At 57.6% G+C, this 21,378-nt stretch overlaps 2 protein-coding genes across 2 annotated transcripts; one reads left to right on the forward strand and one right to left on the reverse strand.

Annotated features, from left to right (window-relative positions):
• The first annotated feature begins 353 nt into the window (after positions 1-353).
• On the forward strand, positions 354-12,721 carry NR2F6 (nuclear receptor subfamily 2 group F member 6). The gene is made up of 4 exons (XM_039467070.2): positions 354-1,121; positions 5,205-5,299; positions 8,297-8,863; positions 12,014-12,721. Exons 1-4 carry the CDS (start codon positions 844-846, stop codon positions 12,286-12,288), a joined length of 1,215 nt encoding a protein of 404 aa, XP_039323004.1. The 5' UTR covers positions 354-843; the 3' UTR covers positions 12,289-12,721.
• Positions 12,722-14,805: 2,084 nt separating this feature from the next.
• On the reverse strand, positions 14,806-20,225 carry OCEL1 (occludin/ELL domain containing 1). Its single transcript, XM_039465736.2, has 7 exons — positions 20,219-20,225; positions 19,084-19,304; positions 18,587-18,766; positions 18,257-18,462; positions 16,280-16,445; positions 15,979-16,032; positions 14,806-15,221 (listed from the first exon to the last, which is right to left on the reverse strand). The coding sequence occupies exons 1-7, from the start codon at positions 20,223-20,225 to the stop codon at positions 15,099-15,101; spliced, it is 957 nt and encodes a 318-aa protein (XP_039321670.2). The 3' UTR covers positions 14,806-15,098.
• Positions 20,226-21,378: the final 1,153 nt, after the last annotated feature.

Consider the following 21,378-nt stretch of genomic DNA (forward strand, 5'->3'; position numbering starts at 1 on the left):
ATCGCCCGGCGCCGCGCGCGGCCACCCATGCCCTTATAAGGGCGGCCGTCGCCGGGGCAACGAGCGCCCGCCCCCAGCCCGCGGCGCGCGCCCCTGCCCCCGCCCCCGCCCCCCGCCCGCCCCGCGAATGGAACGCTGTGTGTCAAACCGGCCGCAGCGCGAGGCCGGCGCGCGGGGTCGGCGGCGGTGGCGGCGGCGAGAGCGAGGCTCAGGCCCAGGCGCAGGCCCAGGCCAGGCGGGAGCGGCCGCAGCGGGGGCGGCAGCTCCGGAGGCGCCGGCCCCGCGGCCCTGCAGGCCCGCAGCGGCAGTCGCGGGCGCCCGGGGACCCGGGGGGCGCGGCGACCGGCCCCGGCGCGCGCCCGCCGCCCCTCCCCCCCCGCCACGGGCGGCCGCGCAACTTGCGGCCAAACTTTCCCCCCGGCCTCCCGCGCTCGGATGGCGGCCCGCTGAGTTGGCCGCAGCCCCCGGGCAAGCGGCGGCCAGGCCAGAGGGCGCCCCCTGCGCGGCTCGGGCCGGGCCATGGCCCGCGCGCCCCCGCCGGGGCCCCAGGGTGGCGGGACGCGAGTCCTCGGGGCCCCTGGCCCGCGCCTCTAGCGCGCCCCTCCCGGCCCCGGGCCCGGCCCCGCGCCCGCGTGGGAAAGTTGGCCTGGAACCGGCCCGACCAGTTCCGCCGGGGCGCGCGGACCGGCCGCAGGAAGTTGCTGCAAAACTTTTTTGGGGGGTGCAGCCCGTGCCCCCCGCGCGCCGGGGCCGGATGCGCGCCGCGTAGGGTCCCCCGGGCTGAGAGGGGTGCCCGGAGGGAAGAGCGCGGAGGGGGCGCCCCGGCCCCGCTGCCCTGGGGCTATGGCCATGGTGACCGGCGGCTGGGGCGGCCCCGGCGGCGACACGAACGGCGTGGACAAGGCGGGCGGCTACCCGCGCGCGGCTGAGGACGACTCGGCCTCGCCCCCCGGTGCCGCCAGCGACGCTGAGCCGGGCGACGAGGAGCGGCCGGGGCTGCAGGTGGACTGCGTGGTGTGCGGGGACAAGTCGAGCGGCAAGCATTACGGCGTCTTCACCTGTGAGGGCTGCAAGAGCTTTTTCAAGCGGAGCATCCGCCGCAACCTCAGCTACACCTGCCGGTGAGCCCCCTCATCCGCGCGCCGCCGCGTGCAGCGGGCCCCGACCTGGGGCGGGCCTCTGACCCGCTCGGTCACCTTGGGCCTGGCACTGACCTTCCCTGGGCCTCCACTGCCCGCTCTGAGATAGGGGCACAGCACCGCCTCCCACATTCCATAGCTGGGATTATGTATACAGTCGGCGCTGCATCGTTGCAGGTTACCCCCATTAGGTGGTCCCTGGAGGCTTTTGCCCCAGTTACTCGCTCCTCCTTCCTCCCCGCCTTTTCTCTGGGGAGGGGTCATCTCCGCGCGGGGGGGGGAGGGGTGCTGTCAGGGATGGCATCCCGACCCCAGGGCACCCGCTCTCGGGGATCTCGGCACGCGGGATGTCCTCAAGGGAATCGAACGTGAAACTTGGACCGTGGAGCTCGCAGCGTCCAGGGGCCATTGTCTGCGGCCGCGCGGATCGATACGGCGCGCCCTTGGGGTCAAATATCACTTCCAAAGTCGCTGTGGCTACCGAGGCGGCGGACGGAGGGAGGCTGGGGTGGCACGGGGCGGCCTTCTTCGCGTGAGAGGCCCAGCGGTGGGGATGGGGGTGGTCGCTGGGCCTGCCATCCCAGGGAACCCCCCCTGGGCTCACTCTGGGCCTTGGGTCACCGGAAATCGCCACTGGAGGGCCGGCAGGGCCACCGGAATTGACTGAAGCGTCCCCCTCCCCCGGAGGTGGGTGCAGACCTGGGGCTCCTGGAAAAATCCCTTAAACTTTGGGTGTTTATGAGACGGGCAGGGTGTGAAACGTTTCCGAGAAGGCGCCCCGGGCTGTCCCAGGTCGGAGACCTTTCTGGCAGGGCGTGGCCTCGCTAGCTGTTCTGGCGGAAGGTCCCCAAGGAAAGCGATCGGGCTTGTGCAGCCCGGAGTTCTTTTCCCACGGTTCGCGCGTGAGCATCCTATCCGTCCGTTTACAAGCCCCTACTCTGCACCCCAGGTGCATGCAGGGGCTCGGCAGGGCGGGTCTAGGCAGTCTTATCTCCCAGCTGCACAAAATAGAGGCCCAAAGAGAGGTCCAGGGGCATGCCATCCGTGGCACATGTAGGGACCCTCCTGAGTTGGGGCTTTGCAGGGGGAACTGTGGGGCTAGGGACGGGACCGCTGAGTCCGGATTGGGGTGTCCCCAGGGAGAACGGCTGATGGAAGGCTTGTTGGCTGAGGCCACCAAATAGGGCCCCAGGTACCCGAGGGTGGAGTTTGGCCCCAGGTCCTGGGTCAGGGCTGGCCTGGTGTGGCCCTGTGTGGCACCTTGCTCCCTCCTCCAGGAGCACAAACTGGGCCACTAGACTTTGGCCTCATTCTTGCTGCTGGAAAACTGCCTGCTCTCTGGTCATATCTTTGGGGAGGGCAAGGCAGGGGGCTCAGGCAATTTTGGGGTCCCAGGGGCTTCCTGAGGGTGGGATCAGGGAGCACCAAGTTTTGGGGGGCCTTGCTTGGAGCTGGCAGCTTTGTGCTGTGTGAGTTGTGTGACCTGGTGAAGCCACCATTCCATCTTGATTTTCAGACGGATTTGGCGGGGTCCTGCTGGGGCCTAGCCTGGGTGGTTTGATGCTCGCCCCTCCAGGGGGACCCCAGCTCCAAGCCTAGCACCCAAGAAGCCCCCAGTCTGGAGGAGACACAGTGAGACAGACGCCCCAAGCCTGTGACATGTGGGGTCCCACGGACAGAGCAGAGACTCTGCCTGGAGGTCAGAGAGGGCTCCCTAGAGGAGGCTACGGGACATGAGCCTCAAAGCATGGAATTGGCAGATGGAAGGCCACAGGGGCATGCCAGCCAGACAAAACATTTAGTGGCACACTGGCAGAGCTGTGCTGTAAGAGGAGACTGCACAGCCGTGGGAGAAGTCAGAGCTAGGTGGGCCTGAAATGCTGGCTGAGGGTAGTGAGGAGCCGTAGAAGGTGTGTGAGCAGGGGAGGGATCTGATCAAATTGGACTGGTGGCCAGAAGCCCAGGGAGGAGGCTGATTTGGGCCATGGGGTTGGGCAAAAAAGCATGTGCTCTTTAGGTGGGATAACAGGAAGAACTGTTTTCTTCCTTGGAGGGATGGGTCTGTCCCAATTCCACAGCCGGGCAAGTTGGGACGGAAGGTTCAGGGCCTCCCCTGAGGTCAGGGGCCTCTGAGCTGGGGCCTGCCTGCCTGCCTGCCTGCCTGCAGGGCCGCCCCAGGCAGGGGTGTTTCCACCCGGCTGCTCTGTATCCTCCCACAGCCCCGCTGGGCTTTGTTCTGGTTCTGCCTGAGCTCCCTGTGCCCTAGAGAGGCCTCTTCCCAGGGGCTCAGCGGCTGGCACTGCAGGATCCCGGGGGTGGGGTTGGGGGAGGCGCAGAGCCTGGGCATCCCTAAGTCTGCCAATGGCTTCCTGGGCTGGGGCCTGGGTCTCTCTTGACACTGTCCCCGCACCCCCCCACCCCCGCACCCCACCCCGTGAACTCCCCTGACCCACAGAGTTATCTGGTGTCCCATTGCAGGTGAGGAAACCAAGGCTGAGTGGGGCAGTCACCACCTGAGGGGTGGGGCTGGGTGTCTGCAGTTCAGATGCATCTGTTTTTTTTTTGAGACGAGTCTGTTGTCCAGGCTAGAGTGCAGTGCTGTGATCTCTGCTCACTGCAACCTCCACCTCCTGGGTTCAAGCGATTCTCCTGTCTCAGCCTACCGAGTAGCTGGGATTACAGGTGCCCGCCACCATACCTGGCTAGTTTTTTGTATTTTTAGTACAGACAGGGTTTCACCTTGTTGGCCCGGCTGGTCTCAAACTCCTGATCTCGTGATTCACCCCCCTCAGCCTCCCAAAGTGCTGGGATTACAGGTGTGAGCCACCGAGCCCGGCCCTTTGTTTTTTTTTTTTTGAGACAGAGTCTCACTCTGTTGCCCAGGCTAGAGTGCAGTGGCTCAGTCTTGGCTCACTGCAACCTCTGCCTCCAAATTTCAAGCGATTCTCCTTCCTCAGCCTCCCAAGTGGCTGGGATTACAGGCATGTGCCACCGTGCCCGGCTCATTTTGTATTTTTAGTAGAGATGTGGTTTCACTACGTTGGCCAGGCTGGTCTGGAACTGACCTCAAGCCATCCGCCTGCCTCAGCCTCCCAAAGCATTGGGATTACGGGCATGAGCCACCGCAAACAGCTGAGATGCATCTGTTTCATTCCCTTAAGTGGCCCTTCAACTCTGTGACTGTCCCTATGTGTCCTCTGGGTATGTAGCTCGGACCCCAGGCCTTGGAGAACCCCTAGCTCCTGGTGGCAAGACACCAGGGGAGTCCAAGGGCAGGGGCCGAGGGGAGAAGGTTCTGGGGACATTTGAAGTATAAGGGCCTGGACCTTCCTGCTTGGGGCTGACTCTGGACGGGGAGCTCACTACCTCTCAGGGTGGGGCCACCTGTCTGGTCCCTGCAAGAGGCAGCAGCATTCACTGAGGGCTGACCAGGAGTATCGGGCTTGCCTAGGCGTGGGGTGGTCCTCCCGAAATAGGACTGTAGGTGTGGGGTCTTGAGAACAGAGGACTGGAGTCAGTTTTACTTATTCCTTCATTGGTGTGGGCCTCTGGTGGGTGATAATGCTGTGTCCCTGTAGACCACTAGCCCCTGGCCTGACCCCTGGTTAACTCACAAAGCCCAGCTCGCTGTCCGTGTCCTCTCTGCCTTCACGTCATTTTAAAGACAATGACCCTGCTCAGCCTGACAGTGACCAAATAAAGTGGAACCCTTTAGGGTTTGTGCATTTCAACCCTTTTGCTATGGCTGTACCCTCTTCCTGGGTTCACCTCTCCATTCACCTGGAGAACTCCTATTCATCCTTCAAAACCCAGTGCCAGTGTGCCCTCCCTGGGGTGCTCATCTGCTTTTCCACAGACTCCTCTTCATCCATCACCACCCATCCGGGTTATCGTGTCTGCTTTGCAGACCTGCAAGCTGAGCTCTGGTTCCCCTTCGGGGCTACCTCCCCCATCCACAGGGCCACTCCTAGTATTTCTGAGGGGCAGCCTCCAGAGGCAGCTCAGAGGCTGGTTTGGGGAGCGGACGTAGGGGTCTCAGGGAGCCCTGGTCTCTGTATACCCCAGGTCCAACCGTGACTGCCAGATCGACCAGCACCACCGGAACCAGTGCCAGTACTGCCGGCTCAAGAAGTGCTTCCGGGTGGGCATGAGGAAGGAGGGTGAGTACCCGCTGGGGACGATCACAGCGGCTGGGGCCGGGGTGAGCAAACAGCTTCCTCCCTTCTTCCCTCCCTTTCACAGGGGTCTGGGAGCCTCAGGGGGCCGGGGCCAGTACCTGCTAACCTCATTACCACCGATCCCTTAATCCCGTGCGGTACGCTCTGGCTCCGGGCTGGAGGAATCCAATTAGAATCCGTGGCCCCCTGGTTGCTGCCGTGGAGCTGAAAGGCCAGGGACGTCACTACTTGGGCCCACAAGGGACTTTCCGCAGCCCTCTTCTCTTGCAGGAGCTCCCCTCCCCAAGTATCCCCAACCCCGGCCTCAGAGGCTGGTCCCCTGGCCCTGACACCTGGGTGACCTCCTTGTCTCCTCACCCGGACACCGCCTTCTGAACAATGATGTGTGTGTTGTTTTTATTTGATTTGCTTCCCCTCCACCCTTCACCCATGCTTTTTGTTTGCCCAAGGCAGGAACTCTGCCCGATTAAGGCAAAGGGCAGCTTACCCTTTCTCCTGACCCCGGGTGCTGGGAGTCAGAGTGAGGCCCAGCTGTGTCTCTCTGCTCAGGGGACCTGGGTGGACAGGGGACCGCTGGGCCTAGAACTCTGCCAAAGCCCCTTAGGATTCAAGTAGAACCCAGAGATTTCCACATGGATTTCTGGGGTTCAGGAATAGAATCTAGCCCAGGCGTCCCAAAACTACGGCCCGGCGGGCTGCATGCGGCCCCCTGAGGCCATTTATCCGGCCCCCCGCTGCACTTCAGGAAGGGGCACCTCTTTCATTGGTGGTCAGTGAGAGGAGCACAGTATGTCGCGGCCCTCCAACGGTCTGAGGGACAGGGAACTGGCCCCCTGTGTAAAAAGTTTGGGGACACCCGATCTAGCCTATTGGACGAGACCTCTACCATGCTGGGTTTTAGGTCCCGCCCTCCAGGGACCGTGCCTTGGGCCAGGCTGGCAGTTCTTTCCAATGTCTGACCTGAGCCTCTCCTGCTTTGAAGTTGTTTCTTTTTTTTCTTTTGTTTGAGATGGAGTCTCGCTCTGTTGCCCAAGCTGGAGTGTAGTGGCGTGATCTTGGTTCACTGCAACCTCCACCTCCTGCATTCCAGAAATTCTGTCTCAGCCTCCCATGTAGCTGGGACTACAGGCACACGCCACCACGCCCTGGCTTATTTTTTATTTATTTTAGTAGAGACGGGGTTTCACTGTGTTGCCCAGGCTGGTCTCGAACTCCTGAGCTCAGGCCATCCACCCACCTCAGCCTCCCGAAGTGCTGGGATTACAGGCGCGAGCCACCACAGTTGTGCTCTTTTTCATCTTTTCTTTCCCTTTTTTTTTTTTTTTTTTTTTTTTTGAGATACAGTCTCACTCTATCTTCCAGGCTGAAGTGCAGTGGTGTGATTGTAGCTCACTGCAGCCTCAATCTCTTGGTTGAAGTGATTCTCCCACGTCAGCCTCCTGAGTAGCTGGGATTACAGGCGTTCGCCACCATGCTGGGCTAATTTCTTAATTTTTTGTAGAGGTGGGGTCTCGCTATATTGCCCAGGCTGGTCTCGAACTCCTGGGCTCAAGCGATCTTCCTATCTCAGCTTCCCAAAGTGCTGGGCTTGCAAATGGGAGCCACTGTCTGCATTTTACAGTTGAGGAAACTGAGCTACACATGGGTTGGTGAGGCCATTGGTCAGAGAGCAAGAGAGCTGTCATTGGGATTTGAGCCTGCAGAGTCTGGGCTGAAGAGCTGGGAAGGGTTTGGGGAAGAGTGAAGAAGAGACGCAAAGGCAAAGGCGCTGGGGTGGGAACGCGGCCTGGTGAGGGAGTAGAGGTTGCTCACAACCATTAGCAAAGCGAGGAGGACCAGGGAGCTACTTCTGGGCCTGGTCCAGCTCTCTCCATTTCACAGTTGACTCAGACTCAGGGACTCCTTGGAGCGCGCTGGAACCCGGCCCCTGCTTCTCCGCTCAGCTCCGTTAGCCCCTGGCGTCTGCCCGCATTCCCCTCTCCATTCTCTACACGAGTTGACCTGGAGTTCACAGGGGTGATGAGATGGGCATGCCAACTCATTAAAGCTCATTAATTAGTCTGCTGGCAGCCAGCCCAGTCTGCCCTGCCACCCCAGCACAAGCCAGGCAGGCACGTGGCCCTTTTCCGCTTCCTGCCTCAGTTTCCCCTTTCTCACCCACCTGGTCACTGCAGACATGTGCTGAGACCAGCAGCAGGGCGTCCCCCCTTCAACGCTACTGATGGCGGCTAATGTTTACTGAGGACCTACTACAGCCCCCCGGGACCCCTCCCTACTGCGGGGCCCTCCCAAACCTTCCCTGAACTGTGGCCTCTGCAGGGACCCAGACAGACCAGACCTGCCCTCAGGGGTCACCATCTGGTGGGGAGGGCATGGAAGGTGGGCGAGAGTACTGATTTCTTGATTTGGGGACCAAGCTAGCCAGGGTGCCCCAAGTCATCCATGGCCCCGTCCTCAGCTCCGGGAACCCCATGACTAACAGATTGAGGCTCCAAGGCATGCCCCTCCTTGTCCCCAGCAGCTGAGGGGTGTGGGGGTGGTGGCTGGACCTGGACCGGGGCTCCTGGCCCCTGACTTTCTAAACAGCCTGGCGCCCATGGGATGGGGTTGGGCGTTCTGGGAAAGGCTGTGGGCCTGGGGGCTATGGAGGGGAGGGCCTGAGTGACCCCTTGATGACTTTTGTCTCCCCCCGTTATTTTCCTTACTTTTCCTGCCTTGTCTTTCCCTACCTGGCCCCCCACCCCGCCCCATGTCTCTCTGGGCATCTACATGGCCCCTCATTCCTTCCCCTCTCCTCTGTCTCTCTCCTCTCTCTATACCCCTCGCTCCCCTTCCTGTCTCCCCCACCTCCTGTCCCCACCCCTCCCGGCCTTCTGTGACCCGCCCTCCCCTCCCCCGTCTCCTGTCCCTCCCCCGTTTCCTGCGGTGCCCCCGCCTCCCCTCCCGCCCCCACGTCCCTCCTGTCCCCGCCTCCCGCAGCGGTGCAGCGCGGCCGCATCCCGCACTCGCTGCCGGGCGCCGTGGCCGCCGCCTCGGGCAGCCCCCCGGGCTCGGCGCTGGCGGCGGTGGCGGGCAGCGGAGACCTCTTCCCGGGGCAGCCGGTGTCCGAGCTGATCGCGCAGCTGCTGCGCGCCGAGCCCTACCCGGCGGCGGCCGGGCGCTTCGGCGCGGGGGGCGGCGCGGCAGGCGCGGTGCTGGGCATCGACAACGTGTGCGAGCTGGCGGCGCGGCTGCTCTTCAGCACCGTGGAGTGGGCGCGCCACGCGCCCTTCTTCCCCGAGCTGCCGGTGGCCGACCAGGTGGCGCTGCTGCGCCTGAGCTGGAGCGAGCTCTTCGTGCTGAACGCGGCGCAGGCGGCTCTGCCCCTGCACACGGCGCCGCTGCTGGCCGCCGCCGGCCTCCACGCCGCGCCCATGGCCGCCGAGCGCGCCGTGGCCTTCATGGACCAGGTGCGCGCCTTCCAGGAGCAGGTGGATAAGCTGGGCCGCCTGCAGGTCGACTCGGCGGAGTATGGCTGCCTCAAGGCCATCGCGCTCTTCACGCCTGGTGAGCCGCGCTCCAAAGAGGGCAGTGGGGTGGGGGGACCCAAGGGTGGTTGGGAAGAGGGTGGTCAGGACCCAGACTCCAGCCCCCATAGCGCCCTGCTCCCCAGGCCTGGCGCCCTGCACGCGCTGTGAGCGAGCGGTCGTGGGTGGCCGTAGACGGGTGATGTAAGCAGTGTGACACTGTGACACCCCCACTCCGTGATCCCAAGATGCTCGGAGAACTCTGAACCCCGGACCCCAGACCCATCTTCCTGTTCCCAGGGTCCCTGAGACCCCTCCTCCCTCACCAAAGGGCCCTTCATGCTTAGTGAGCACTGATAGCACCAAGTTGGGGGGATGTGGGAGGGAAGGTCCTCACCCCTCGCTTCTGGCCCCCTCAGGCCCCCACTGCCTGATTCCTTGGCCCCGGGCAATCTCCAGGTAGCCAGGGACGCAGGGATTTAGGTAGGGGCGTGGCTCGGAGGCCCCTCCCGTTGAGGGGCGGGGCAGCCCCAGAATCGTCTTAACATAAACATCAGCTTTCTAGCAGTGGTAGCCCAACTGTATTCCAGCACTTGGCGGTGCAGCCAGCTTTGTTTTTCCACTTTATCTTTTTATTTGTATTTCTATATTTTGGGACTAGGAACCTAACACGGTTCACTGCAGCCTCGACCTCCAGGGCTGAAGCAATCCTCCCTCCCACCTCAGCCTCCTAAGTAGCTGGGACCACAGGCGTGCACCACTATTCCCGGCTAATTGTTTAAAAAACATTTTCTCTAGTGACAGGGTCTCACCATATTGCCCAGGCTGGTCTTGAACTCCTGGGCGCAAACAATCCCCCTGCCTCAGCCACCCATAGTACTATAGGGTTATAGGCGTTAGGGTGCTGTGCCTTTCATCTCTCCCGCCTGACTCCTCGGAGTTCTTTCCCCTACTGGAAGGCTCTAGATCCCATCATATGTATCTTTGGGGCTCGGAAGCAGACCCAGGCTACTCTGGGAGGTGCTTTCATCTGATAAATACGGCCTGCAAGGCTGCTCAGGCCTGCAGTCAAGGCACTTTGGGAAGCAGTTGGGAGAATCGCTTGAGTTCGAGGTTGCAGTGAGCTCTGATTACGCCACTGCATTCCAGCCTGCGCAACAGAGTGAGACCACGTCTCAAAAATCAGTAAATACGGCTTTATTTATTGTTTTCCCAGATTTTTTCTGGGGTTCCCATCTTCTTGGGCCTCTCTCTAGACACTGCCACATTCTCTCACAGCACAGGCCCTTCTGGGCTCTGTCGTCCTCCTCAAATTCCCTTCCCAGCCCCACTTTCCCTGCAAGCTTCCTTAAAACCTGTCTCCTTGACTGGGTGAGGTGGCTGACACCTAAAATCCCAGCGCTTTGGGAGGCCGAGGTCAGAAGTTCAAGACCAGCCTGGCCAACATAGCAAAACCCGTCTCTACTAAAAATACAAAAATTAGCTGGGCATGGTGGCACGTGCCTGTAATCCCAGCTACTCCTGAGGCTGAGGCAGGAGAATCACTTGAACCCAGAGGCGGAGGTTGCAGTGAGCTGAGATTGTGCCATTGTACTTCAGCCTGGGAGACAGAGTGACACTTAAAAAAAAAAAAAAAAATTAGAACCTATCTCCCTGCCAAAGGCATCAGTTGGGCACCAACCACCCTTGAAAGATCATCTGCCTGCACCCCTGTGCCACCGTGGGTAGGTGAGACCACCTCACTGTCTCTGGAGGAATGGCACTGCCTTAGATTCTCCCATTTGCATTTCAAGGTACCATCACCCCCTTCCTGTTTCCTGTTCTCGGCCCCCCCCCCACCCCGGCTTTTTATGGTGTTAGGTCTTATGTTTAAGCCTTTTTTTTTTTTTTTTTTTTTGAGACAGGGTCTTATTACTCTGTTGCCCAGGCTGTGCTATGATCACGGATCACTGTGGCCTCAAACTCCTGGCCTCGAGAGAACCTCCCGCCTCAGCCTCCTCCCTGAGTAGTTGGGGCTGCAGGCACAGCCCATCATACCGGGCTAATTTTTATTTATTTATTTATTTAGAGACGGAGTTTAACTCTTGTTACCCAGGCTGGAGTGCAATGGCGCGATCTCGGCTCACCGCAACTTCCGCCTCCTGGGTTCAGGCAATTCTCCTGCCTCAGCCTCCTGAGTAGCTGGGATTACAGTCACGCGCCACCATGCCCAGCTAATTTTTTTGTATTTTTAGTAGAGACGGGGTTTCACCATGTTGACCGGGATGGTCTCGATCTCTTGACCTCGTGATCCACCCGCCTCGGCCCCCCAAAGTGCTGGGATGACAGGCTTGAGCCACTGCGCCCGGCCCCGGCTTTTTTTTTTAATTATTATTTTTGAGATGGAGTCTCGCTCTTGTTGCCCAGGCTGGAGTGCAGTGGTTCTATTGTGGCTCACTGCAACCTCTGACTTCTGGGTTCAAGCGATTCTCCTGCCTCAGCTTCCCTAGTAGCTGGGATTACAGGCACCTGCCACCACACCTGGCTAAGTTTTATATTTTTTTTAGTAGAGATGGGGTTTCACCATGCTGGCCAGGCTGGTCTCGAACTCCCAACCTCAGGCGATCCGCCTGCCTCGGCCTTCCAAAATGCTGGGATTACAGGCGTGAGGGTAACTGGCTATTTTTTATTTGTATATTTATTTTGAGACAGAGTCTCCCTCTGTTGCCCACGTGCAGTGGCATGATCCCAGCTCATTGCAGCCTCCGCCTCCCAGGCTCAAGTGATCCTCCCATCAGCCTCCCGAGTCGCTGGGACTACAGGTGTGCATCAACACGCCTGGCTACTCTTATTTTTAGTAGAGATGGAGTTTCATCATGTTGGCCAGGCTGGTCTTGAACTTCTAAACTCAAGTGATCCACCTGCCTCAGCCTCCTAAAGTGCCGGGATTATAGGCATGAGTTACTGTGCTTGGCCCCAGCTAATTTGTTTTTGCAGAGACAGGATCTCACTATGTTGCCCAGGCTGGTCTCAAATCCTGGCTTTACATGATGCTACTGCCTTGGCTTCCCAGAGTGCTTGGACTGTGGGTGTGAGCCATCACGCCCGGCGTTCTTACCCACAGTTGCGATTGGTGTCCCCTAGCCACCCCTGTGGGCCCTGTGTTCTCCCGCTGCCTCCCACCCCGTCTGACTTCCCTCTGTTCCCCCAGACGCCTGTGGCCTCTCGGACCCGGCCCACGTGGAGAGTCTGCAGGAGAAGGCACAGGTGGCCCTCACCGAGTACGTGCGGGCGCAGTACCCGTCCCAGCCCCAGCGCTTTGGGCGCCTGCTGCTGCGGCTCCCCGCCCTGCGCGCGGTCCCTGCCTCCCTCATCTCCCAGCTGTTCTTCATGCGCCTGGTGGGGAAGACGCCCATCGAGACGCTGATCAGAGACATGCTGCTGTCGGGGAGTACCTTCAACTGGCCCTACGGCTCAGGCCAGTGACCACGACGGGGCCACGTGCGCCGTGGCCAGGCCTGCAGACAGACCTCAAGGGACAGGGAACGCTGAGGCCTCGAGGGGCCTCCTGGGACCCAGGACCCTGGCTTCTCTCCTCAGACTTCTGTTTTGTAAAGACTGTGAAATGTTTGTCTTTTCTGCTTTTTTAAATGATCATGAAACCAAAAAGAGACTGGTGATCCAGGTCTCAGCCTCGTCCTCCCAGGACCCCTGGCCCGGATGGAGCATGAACTTAACGGGATGGTGGGGGCGGCTTCCCTGGCGTGATGGACAAAGGCCTGGCGTCTGGACCAGAGGGGCCACTCCAGCAGGCAGGGGTAGCTAGCGTGTGCCCGGCCAGATCCTTTGAACGTGTAATCTACGTCAGACACTACATGATGACTCAATCAAAGCCAAGAATAAAGACATTTCCTACCTGTGCGGCCTCCCTGATCTTTTTTTTTTTTTTTTTTTTTGAGACAGAGTCCTACTCCATCGCCCAGGCTGGAGTGCAGCGGTGTGAGTGGTGTGGTTTCGGCTCACTGCAACCTTCGCCTCATAGGTTCAAGCAATTCTCCTGCCTCAGCCTCCCCAGTAGCTGAAACTACAGGCACCCACCCCCACACCTGGCTAGTTTTTTTGCATTTTTGGTAGAGATGGGGTTTCACCATATTGACCACGTTGGTATTGAACTTCTAACCTCAGGTGATCCGTCCCCACAGCCTCGGAAAGTGCAGGGATTACAGGCGGGAGCCACCTTGCCTAGCCTTAATTATTTTCTTTGGTCAGAACTTAATCTTTTTTTCTTTTTTTGAGATGGAGTTTTGCTCTTTCACCTGAGCTGGAATGCAACCGTCCAATCTTGGCTCACTGCAACCTCTACTTCCTGCCCCAGCCTCCTGAGTAGTTGGCATTACAGATGCACACCACCACGCCCAGCTGATTTTTGTACTTTCAGTAGAGATGGGGTTTTGCCATGTTGGCCAGGGTGGTCTCGGAACTCCTGACAGGTGATCCACCTGCCTCAGCCTCTCAGTGTGATTATAGGCATGAGCCACTGCCCCGGCTCATGGTTTGGACTCCAGTGTCTGTGGGAGAAACCTCTGGGGGCCAGTCCTGTCACATGATCTCAGCCCAGCCAGTCAGAGCCCACCATTCCCTGGGCCACAGCAATTGGTTTATGATGGGCTTGGGATTCCAAACCAGCCAGTGAGATTCTACAGCAGGATCTGGAACTGGGAGGATCTAATTAAAGCAGAGCCAAGGATGGAAGATCAATTTCCCAAGATGCCTTTGGAGCCCGTGGATCAAGCCATACCTGAAACCCTTGGGTGTTTTAAGTTCTATGAACTCAGACGTCCCCCTTTCCTGCCTGAGTCAAACTGACGTCCAATTTTTTTTTTTCTCACATGGAACTAAAAATCTGTTTCAGGGCCTGGCATGGGTCGAGCACTGGAAGACCCTCCCCCCAGGCCAGGCATATGAACCGTGCCCACACAGTGCCTGGCGTCAGTTGCTGTCCTGAAGTGCCAGGGAGACGGGGAGAATGGAGGAATCCGGCTGGGCGCAGTGGCTCATGCCTGTGATCCAGTACTTGGGGGGGCCAAGGCAGGAGGATCGCTTGAGCCCAGGAGTTTGAGACCAGAGAGAGACCCCATCTCTACAAAACATAAGCAAAATTAACCGGGTGTCATGGTACATGTCTGTGGTCCCAGCTACTCAGGAGGCTGAAGTGGGAAGACTGCTTGAGTCTGAGAGGTGGAGGCTGCAGCAAGCCATGATCACGCCACCGCACTGCCGCCTGGGTGACAGAGTGAGGCACAGTCTCAAACAAAAAAAACAGCTGGGCGTGGTGGCTCACGCTTGTAATCCCAGCACTTTGAGAGGCTGAGGCGGGCAGATCACAATGTCAGGAGACCAGCCTGACCAACATGAAGAAACCCCATCTCTACTAAAATACAAAATTGGGCCGGGCGCGGTGGCTCAAGCCTGTAATCCCAGCACTTTGGGAGGCCGAGGCGGGTGGATCACAAGGTCAAGAGATCGAGACCATCCTGGTCAACATGGTGAAACCCCGTCTCTACTAAAAACACAAAAAATTAGCTGGGCATGGTGGCGCGTGCTTGTAATCTCAGCTACTCAGGAGGCTGAGGCAGGAGAATTGCCTGAACCCAGGAGGCGGAGGTTGCGGTGAGCCGAGATCGCGCCATTGCACTCCAGCCTGGGTAACGAGAGCGAAACTCCGTCTCAAAAATAAATAAATAAATAAATAAATAAATTTAAAAAAAAATACAAAATTAGCCAGGTGTGGTGGTGCATACCTGTAATCCCAGCTACTCGGGAGGCTGAGGCAGGAGAATTGCTTGAACTTGGGAGGTGGAGGTTGCAGTGAGCCGAGATCGCGCCATTGTACTCCAGCCTGGGCAACAAGAGCGAAACTCCGTCTCAGAATGGATAAATAAACAACTTGTGTGTGTGTCACAAATGAGCGCAATCAGAAGTGTTAAGCAACTATATACTCAGTAGGTGTCTGATACATGTTTATTTCACTGAAATGGAGAGCAGGACCTACTTCCAGGGAACAGGTTGAGATCTGGAGTCCCTGTAGGGTCAGAGCGAGAGTCCTAGAGGAGGAAGTCCTGGGAGGCCTGCCTGGCGGAGGGGCTGTCAAAGCTGAGTCCAAAATGAAGAGGCATTTGCAGTTGTGGAGAAAGCTACCCCTGGTAGGGGGAACTGCAAGAGGAAAGGCTGAGAGATACCAAGAAAAGCCAGGGACCTGCATCCCCACGTGTCCCTCTGCCTGTCTGTAGGAGCACTCAGAAGTACACAGAGCCCTCGCTGTCTCCTCGGTCATCGAACTTCTGGATCTGGGTCTTGAGATGCCTCAGTTTACCCTTCAGGTAGTGGCAGCGAGCCTGCTTGTCCAGGAAACCAGGGTCCTAGGCAGGGCGAGAACCCAACCTGAAGTCCTTGCAGCAGTCTGCCCTGTGGCCTTCCAGCTGCTCAAGCCTCTGCGTTTCATTCTCAGAACCTCAGTGTTTCTCCTTGAAACTGGGCACAGGCAGCCAGGTGAGCCGGGTGAGGTGGCTCTCGCCTATAATCCCAGCAGCCTGGGAGGCCAAGGTGGGCGGATCACTTGAGGCCAGGAGTTTGAGACCAGCCTGGCCAACATGGTGAAACCCCGTCTCTACTAAAAATAAAAAAATTAGCCAGGTGTAGTGGTGGGTAACTGCGATCCCAGCTACTCAGGAGGCGAGGCAGAAGAATCACTTCAATGTGGGAGGCAGAGGTTGCAGTGGGCTGAGATCAAGCCACTGCACTCCAGACAGAGAAAGACTGTCTCGAAAAAGAAAAAGAAACTGGCCGGGCGCAGTGGTTCATGTCTGTAATCCCAGCACTTTGGGAGGCCAAGGTAGGCGGATCATGAGGTCAGGAAATCAAGGCCACGCTGGCCAACATGACGAAACCCAGTCTCTACTAAATACAAAAATTTAGCCACTACAGGTGGTGGTATGTACCTGTAGTCTCAGCTACTCAGGAGGCTGAGGCAGGAGAATCGCTTGAACCCAGGTGAAGGCTGCAGCGAGCCGAGATCTGCCACTGCACTCCAGCCTGGGCGACAGAGCGAGACTCTGTCTCGAAAAAAAAAAAACAAAAACTGGGCCTCACGGGAGTGTCAGGGGATGCAAGACTCACCGTTTGCTTCTTCTCAAACTCCCTCCAAACTCGGGCTGCAACTTGGGCCTCCTTCTGCAAGAGGAGGAGAGAGGGGGTTCAGGGAGAATTGAACTCAAGGAGGGATAGGGAAACTGAGGCTTAGACAGACTAAATGCCCATCTAGTGGGGACTTCAAGGGCTGACCTTAGCCATGTGTCATGGCACCCAGCCAGCCTAGAGGAGAGAGAGTCCTGGAGATCTGGACTCAGTGGGTATCCCAGAGGCTTAGGTCGGGCCACTCATAAGGGCTGCGGGGCAGGGCTTTCTCCCCAGCGCTGACCTGGCTTTGGGGTGGCGGCAGGGAGCGCAGCTGGGCCTCCAGCTGCCTGAGCTTTGCCTGTGCGCACCCCACCTCCCGCTGGAGCTCCAAGTACTCTCCGTACTGGTCCTGGAACACTGCGGCGTATCGGCTCCGTGCCCTTGCGCTGCTCACCGGTGGGTACTTACTAGCAGGTTGAAGGGGGTCAGCGTGTAAGTGTAACGAACCCCACTCTCTCCCAGTCAGTGTAATTGGCTTTTCTTTGTCCACGCTGAGTCCCCTACTAAAAATGTCCCTTTTCTTTCCCTCTATTTATTTATTATTTTTTTGAGATGGAGTCTCAAAAATCCTAAAGTAGCTGGGATCACAGGCACACACCACCACACCCAGTTACTGTTTTGCATTTTTAGTAGAGACGGGGTTTCACCACGTGGGACAGGCTGGGTTCAAACTCCTGGCCTCAGGTGATCCGCCTGCCTCGGCCTCCCAAAGAGTGCTGGCATTACAGGTATGAGCCACCAAACCCAGCCTATTTATTTATTTTTATATTTTGAGATGGAATCTTGCTGACGCCAAGGCTGGAGTGCAGTGGCATGATCTCGGCTCACGGCAACTTCCATGTCCCAGGTTCAAGTGATTCTCCTGCCTCAGCCTCCTGAATAGTTGGGATTACAGGCACCCATCACTGCACCCGGCTAATTTTTACATTTTTAGTACAGACAGGTTCACTATGTTGGCCAGGCTGGTTTCGAACTCCTGACCTCGTGATCCACCTGCCTCGGCCACCTCAAAGTGCTGGGATTACAGGCGTGAGCCACCATGTCTGGCCTTATTTTAAAAAATGTTTTATTAATAGGCCGGGCGCGGTGGCTCACACCTGAAATCCCAGCACTTTGGGAGGCCGAGGCGGGCAGATCATGAGGTCAAGAGATTGAGACCATCCTGGCTAACATAGTGAAACCCCGTTTCTACTTAAAAAATACAGCCGGGCGCGGTGGCTCAAGCCTGTAATCCCAGCACTTTGGGAGGCCGAGGTGGGTGGATCACGAGGTCAAGAGATCGAGACCATCCTGGTCAACATGGTGAAACCCCGTCTCTACTAAAAAAATACAAAAAATAAGCTGGGCATGGTGGCGCGTGCCTGTAATCCCAGCTAGTCAGGAGGCTGAGGCAGGAGAATTGCCTGAACCCGGGAGGCGGAGGTTGCGGTGAGCCGAGATCGCGCCATTGCACTCCAGCCTGGGTTACAAGAGTGAAACTCTGTCTCAAAAAAACAAACAAACAAAAATTAGCTGGGCATGGTGGCGCGTGCCTGTAGTCCCAGCTACTCGGGAGGCTGAGGCAGGAGAATTGCTTGAACCTTGGAGGCGGAGGTTGCAGTGAGCTGAGATTGCGCCACTGCACTCCAGCCTGGCACCTGGTGACAGAGGGAGATGCTGTCTCAAAAAAAAAATTTTTTTAACTAATTAACTAACATTAATTAATTTACAGAGACTGGATCTTGCTGTGTTGCCCAGGCTGGAGTGCAACGGCTTATTCACGGGGGCAATCCCACTACTGATCAGCAAGACATTCTTTTCTCTTTTTACTCTTTGCTAAACTTTCTTTTTTTTTTTTTTTGAGACAGTTTTGCTCTTCTTGTCCAGCCTAGAGTGCAATGGTGAGATCTTGGCTCACCAAAACCTCCGCCTCCTAGGTTCAAGCGATTCTCCTACCTCAGCCTGCTGAGTAGCTGGGATTACAGGCCTGTGCCACTAGGTCCAGCTCGTTTTGTAATTTTAGTAGAGATGGGGCTTCTCCACGTTGGTTGGGCTGGTCTCAAACTCCCAACCTCAGGTGAGTAATCCACCCACCTCAGCCTCCCAAAGTGCTGGGATTACAGGCTTGAGCCACTGTGTCCAGCTACTCTTTGGTAAACTCTTATTCAACTGTCAAAGCCCCAGCCTTGGTGCCCCCTCCTGATCCCAGGCCATGAAGAGTCACCTGGGGGACACTCACAGCTCATAGTCGGGCACTGGGTGGGGCCTAGGCATATGCCTCGTAGGAATGGCTTCAATAGGCTTCCTGGCGCCCAGGAGGGCCTGGGAGAGCAGCTCGTCCTCGAACACAATCGTCTTCGGTCTTGCCTTGTGGGGTCCCGGCTGGGGCTGGCACGGAGGGCGGGGGCCGCCGGGTTTGAGGCCTCGAGGCGTGAGTCCCTGCAGCTGCCACAGGAGTCGTGGTTTGGAGTTAAATCGGGGTGTCGGGAAAGCGGAGTCCCTCAAACTGGGGAGACTAAATCTTTCGCCTAGAGGCCTGGCCTCAGGACCCCGTCCTGGTCAGGCTCACCGGGGGCCCTGGCCCAGGCGGGTAGGTCTGCAGCAGGTGCCCCCGGGAGCCGCGAGTCTTGGGGGGCTCCCGGGTGGGCATCGGTCTCTGGGAGACGCAGCTCAGGGGTTTCCGGGCTGATGGGCGGGTCCTGCGGGGGGCGTCGTGGCCCGCGCGCGGCGGGGGTGGTCTGCGGGCGGCCTGCGGGTGGACACGTGGAAAAGACAGGCCTGGCGGCGCGCACCGACAAAACAGGCGTGGGGAGGCGGGTCCGGGAGCTGCCCACTCTCACCCCGTCTACGGTTTTTGCATAGACGCACGCGATTGGTCCGTAACGACTTCCAGACCCCGCCCCCGACTGCGTCACACGGAAGAACGGTCTCGAGTTAACCCCTGCGCTGCCGGAGCCTCACCCTCTGGGGCACGAAGAGCCCACCACGGACAACCGCGCCCGAGGAGCTCCTCGGGACCTCCGCCCCGCCTGCAAGGCCGCCCAGCTCGCTACCGCCCCGGGTCACCTGTCCCAGCGTCTGGGGCTCCAACCCTTGGTCCGCTGTCGGAGAGGCACTGACGTCCCGGTTTTGCGTTAACTGCAGGCTGGACCCGACTGGCGGGGTCGCTCCGTAGGGCGGCGGGGCGGGGTCGGACGAGAGGGGCAGGGCCTGACGGCGCGAGGGCGGGGCCGGCCTGGCTGGGCTTGGCCGCACACCTTCGAAGAGGTTCGAGCCCGACCTCGCCCCTCAAGTTTATTTGTGTGAAAAAAAGGGATGGTTTTGCAAATGTAAACGTTGTTTTTTAAGCAATTATATTTTAAAAAAAATTTAAGCCGGGCGCGGTGGCTCAAGTCTGTAACCCCAGCACTTTGGGAGGCTGAAGCGGGTGGATCGCGAGGTCAAGAGATCGAGACCATCCCGGTCAACATGGTGAAACCCCGTCTCTACTAAAAATACAAAACGTTAGCTGGGCATGGTGGCGCGTGCCTGTAATCCCAGCTACTCAGGAGGCTGAGGCAGGAGAATTGCCTGAACCCAGGAGGCAGAGGTTGCGGTGAGCCGAGATCGCGCCATTGCACTCCAGCCTGGGTAACAAGAGCGAAACTCCGTCTCAAAAAAAAAAAAAAAAAAAAAAAGTAGCTGACTGGCTGGGTACAGTGGCTTGATCTTTGCTCACTGCAGTCTCCGCCGCCCAGGTTCAAGAGATTCTCCGGTCTCAGCCTCCCGAGTAGCTGGGACTACAGGAAACTACAGGCGCTCACCACCATACCCAACTATTTTTAAATTTATTTGTTTTTTATTTTTTTATTTTTAGTAGAGACAGAGTTTCGCCTGTTGGCCAGGCTGGTCTCAAACTCCTGACCCTAGTGATCTGCCCGCCTCGTCCGCCTTGCAAAGTGTTGGGATTACAGGCGTGAGCCACCGCGCCTGGCCCCTTTCTTTCCTTTATTTATTTTAAGGGTGAGCAGGTGGTGTTAGACAGTTTTTTTTTTTTTTTTTTTTTTTTTTTATTCTTTTTGTGGAGAGTGGGGTCTGACTGTATTGCCCAGGCAGGTCTCAAACTCCTGGGCTCAAGCTTTCCTTCCGCCTCTGCCTCCCTAAGAGCTGGGATTACAGGCGTGAGCTGCAGCACTGGGCTAGACAGCAGTCTTTTACTTGCCATGCATGGCTAACTCATAGACAGTGCACCCAAAATCGGCCTTTTTTTTTTTTTATGATGCAGGGTCTGGCTGTGTTTCCCAAGCTGGAGAGCATGATCATTACTCACTGTGGCCTCAACCTTCTTCCTGGCCTCAACTGATCCTTCCACCTCAGCCTCCCAAGTAGCTGGAAGCACAGGTGACACCATGTCCCCCTAAATTTTCTATTTTTTATAGAGATGGGATCTGGCTATGTTGCCCAGGCTGATCTTGAACTCCTGAGTTCCAGTGATCCACCCACCGCAATCTCCCACAGTGCTGGGATTAGTGGCATGATCCTGTAATCGTGCTCGGCAATTTTTTTTTTTTTTAGGCGGAGTATTGCTCTTGTTGCCCAGGCTGGAGTGCAGTGGTGTGATCTTGGCCTACTGCAACCCCTGCCTCCTGGGTTCAAGCAATTCTCCTGCCTCAGCCCCTGAGTAGCTGGGATTATAGACATGGGCCATCACGTCTGGCTAATTTTGTATTTTTTAGTAGAGACAGGGTTTCTCCATGTTGGTCAGGCTGGTCTTGAACTCCCAACCTCAGGTGATCCGCCCGCCTCAGCCTCCCAAAGTGCTGGGATTACAGGAATGAGCCACTGTGCCCAGCTCTTGTTGACTTTTAGACGTTCTTCAAATCTCAGCTGGACTAGGTGGCCTTACACTTGTAATCCCAGCACTTTGGGAAGCGGACGCGGGTGGGTCACTTGAGGTCAGGAATTCGAGACCAGCCTGGCGAACATGATGAAACCCTGTCTCTACTAAAAATACAAAAATCAGCCAGGTGTGGTGGCATGCACCTGTAATCCAAACTACTTGGGAGGCTGAGGCAGGAGAATCACTTGAACCCGGGAGATGGAGGCTGCAGTGAGGCATGATAGCACCACTTCATCACTCCAGCCTGGGCGACAGAACAAGACTCTAAAAACAGTTCTTCAAATGTCAAGAAAATTAGTTTAACAAGGCAGTGTATCCTTTTTTATGGCTGCTATAAATGGGATGCTTTAAAACATTTTGCAGCTATATACATATATAGTACACAAGAAATGAATTTTTAAATATCTGTAAGTTTCTTGCTAGCTTATGGAGTTCTCTTGTTGAAATATCTTTAGTCACATTGCTTGGGTCTATCGTGTATA

The sequence above is a fragment of the Saimiri boliviensis genome, chromosome 14 (genome assembly GCF_048565385.1).
Source record: "Saimiri boliviensis isolate mSaiBol1 chromosome 14, mSaiBol1.pri, whole genome shotgun sequence".
Classification (NCBI taxonomy): Eukaryota; Metazoa; Chordata; class Mammalia; order Primates; family Cebidae; genus Saimiri; species Saimiri boliviensis.

Bases quoted from the DNA above. Each gene is read 5' to 3' on its own strand.
- NR2F6 (XM_039467070.2), top strand. From the start codon at position 844: ATGGCCATGGTGACCGGCGGCTGGGGCGGCCCCGGCGGCGACACGAAC. The intron at 5,300-8,296 runs GTGAGTACCCGC...CGCCTCCCGCAG, and splicing joins GGTGGGCATGAGGAAGGAGG to CGGTGCAGCGCGGCCGCATC. The intron at 8,864-12,013 runs GTGAGCCGCGCT...CTGTTCCCCCAG, and splicing joins CATCGCGCTCTTCACGCCTG to ACGCCTGTGGCCTCTCGGAC.
- OCEL1 (XM_039465736.2), bottom strand. The intron at 18,767-19,083 runs GTGACCCGGGGC...GTCCACCCGCAG, and splicing joins AGCCCCAGACGCTGGGACAG to GCCGCCCGCAGACCACCCCC. The intron at 16,033-16,279 runs GTCAGCGCTGGG...CTCCTCTTGCAG, and splicing joins TGCCGCCACCCCAAAGCCAG to AAGGAGGCCCAAGTTGCAGC.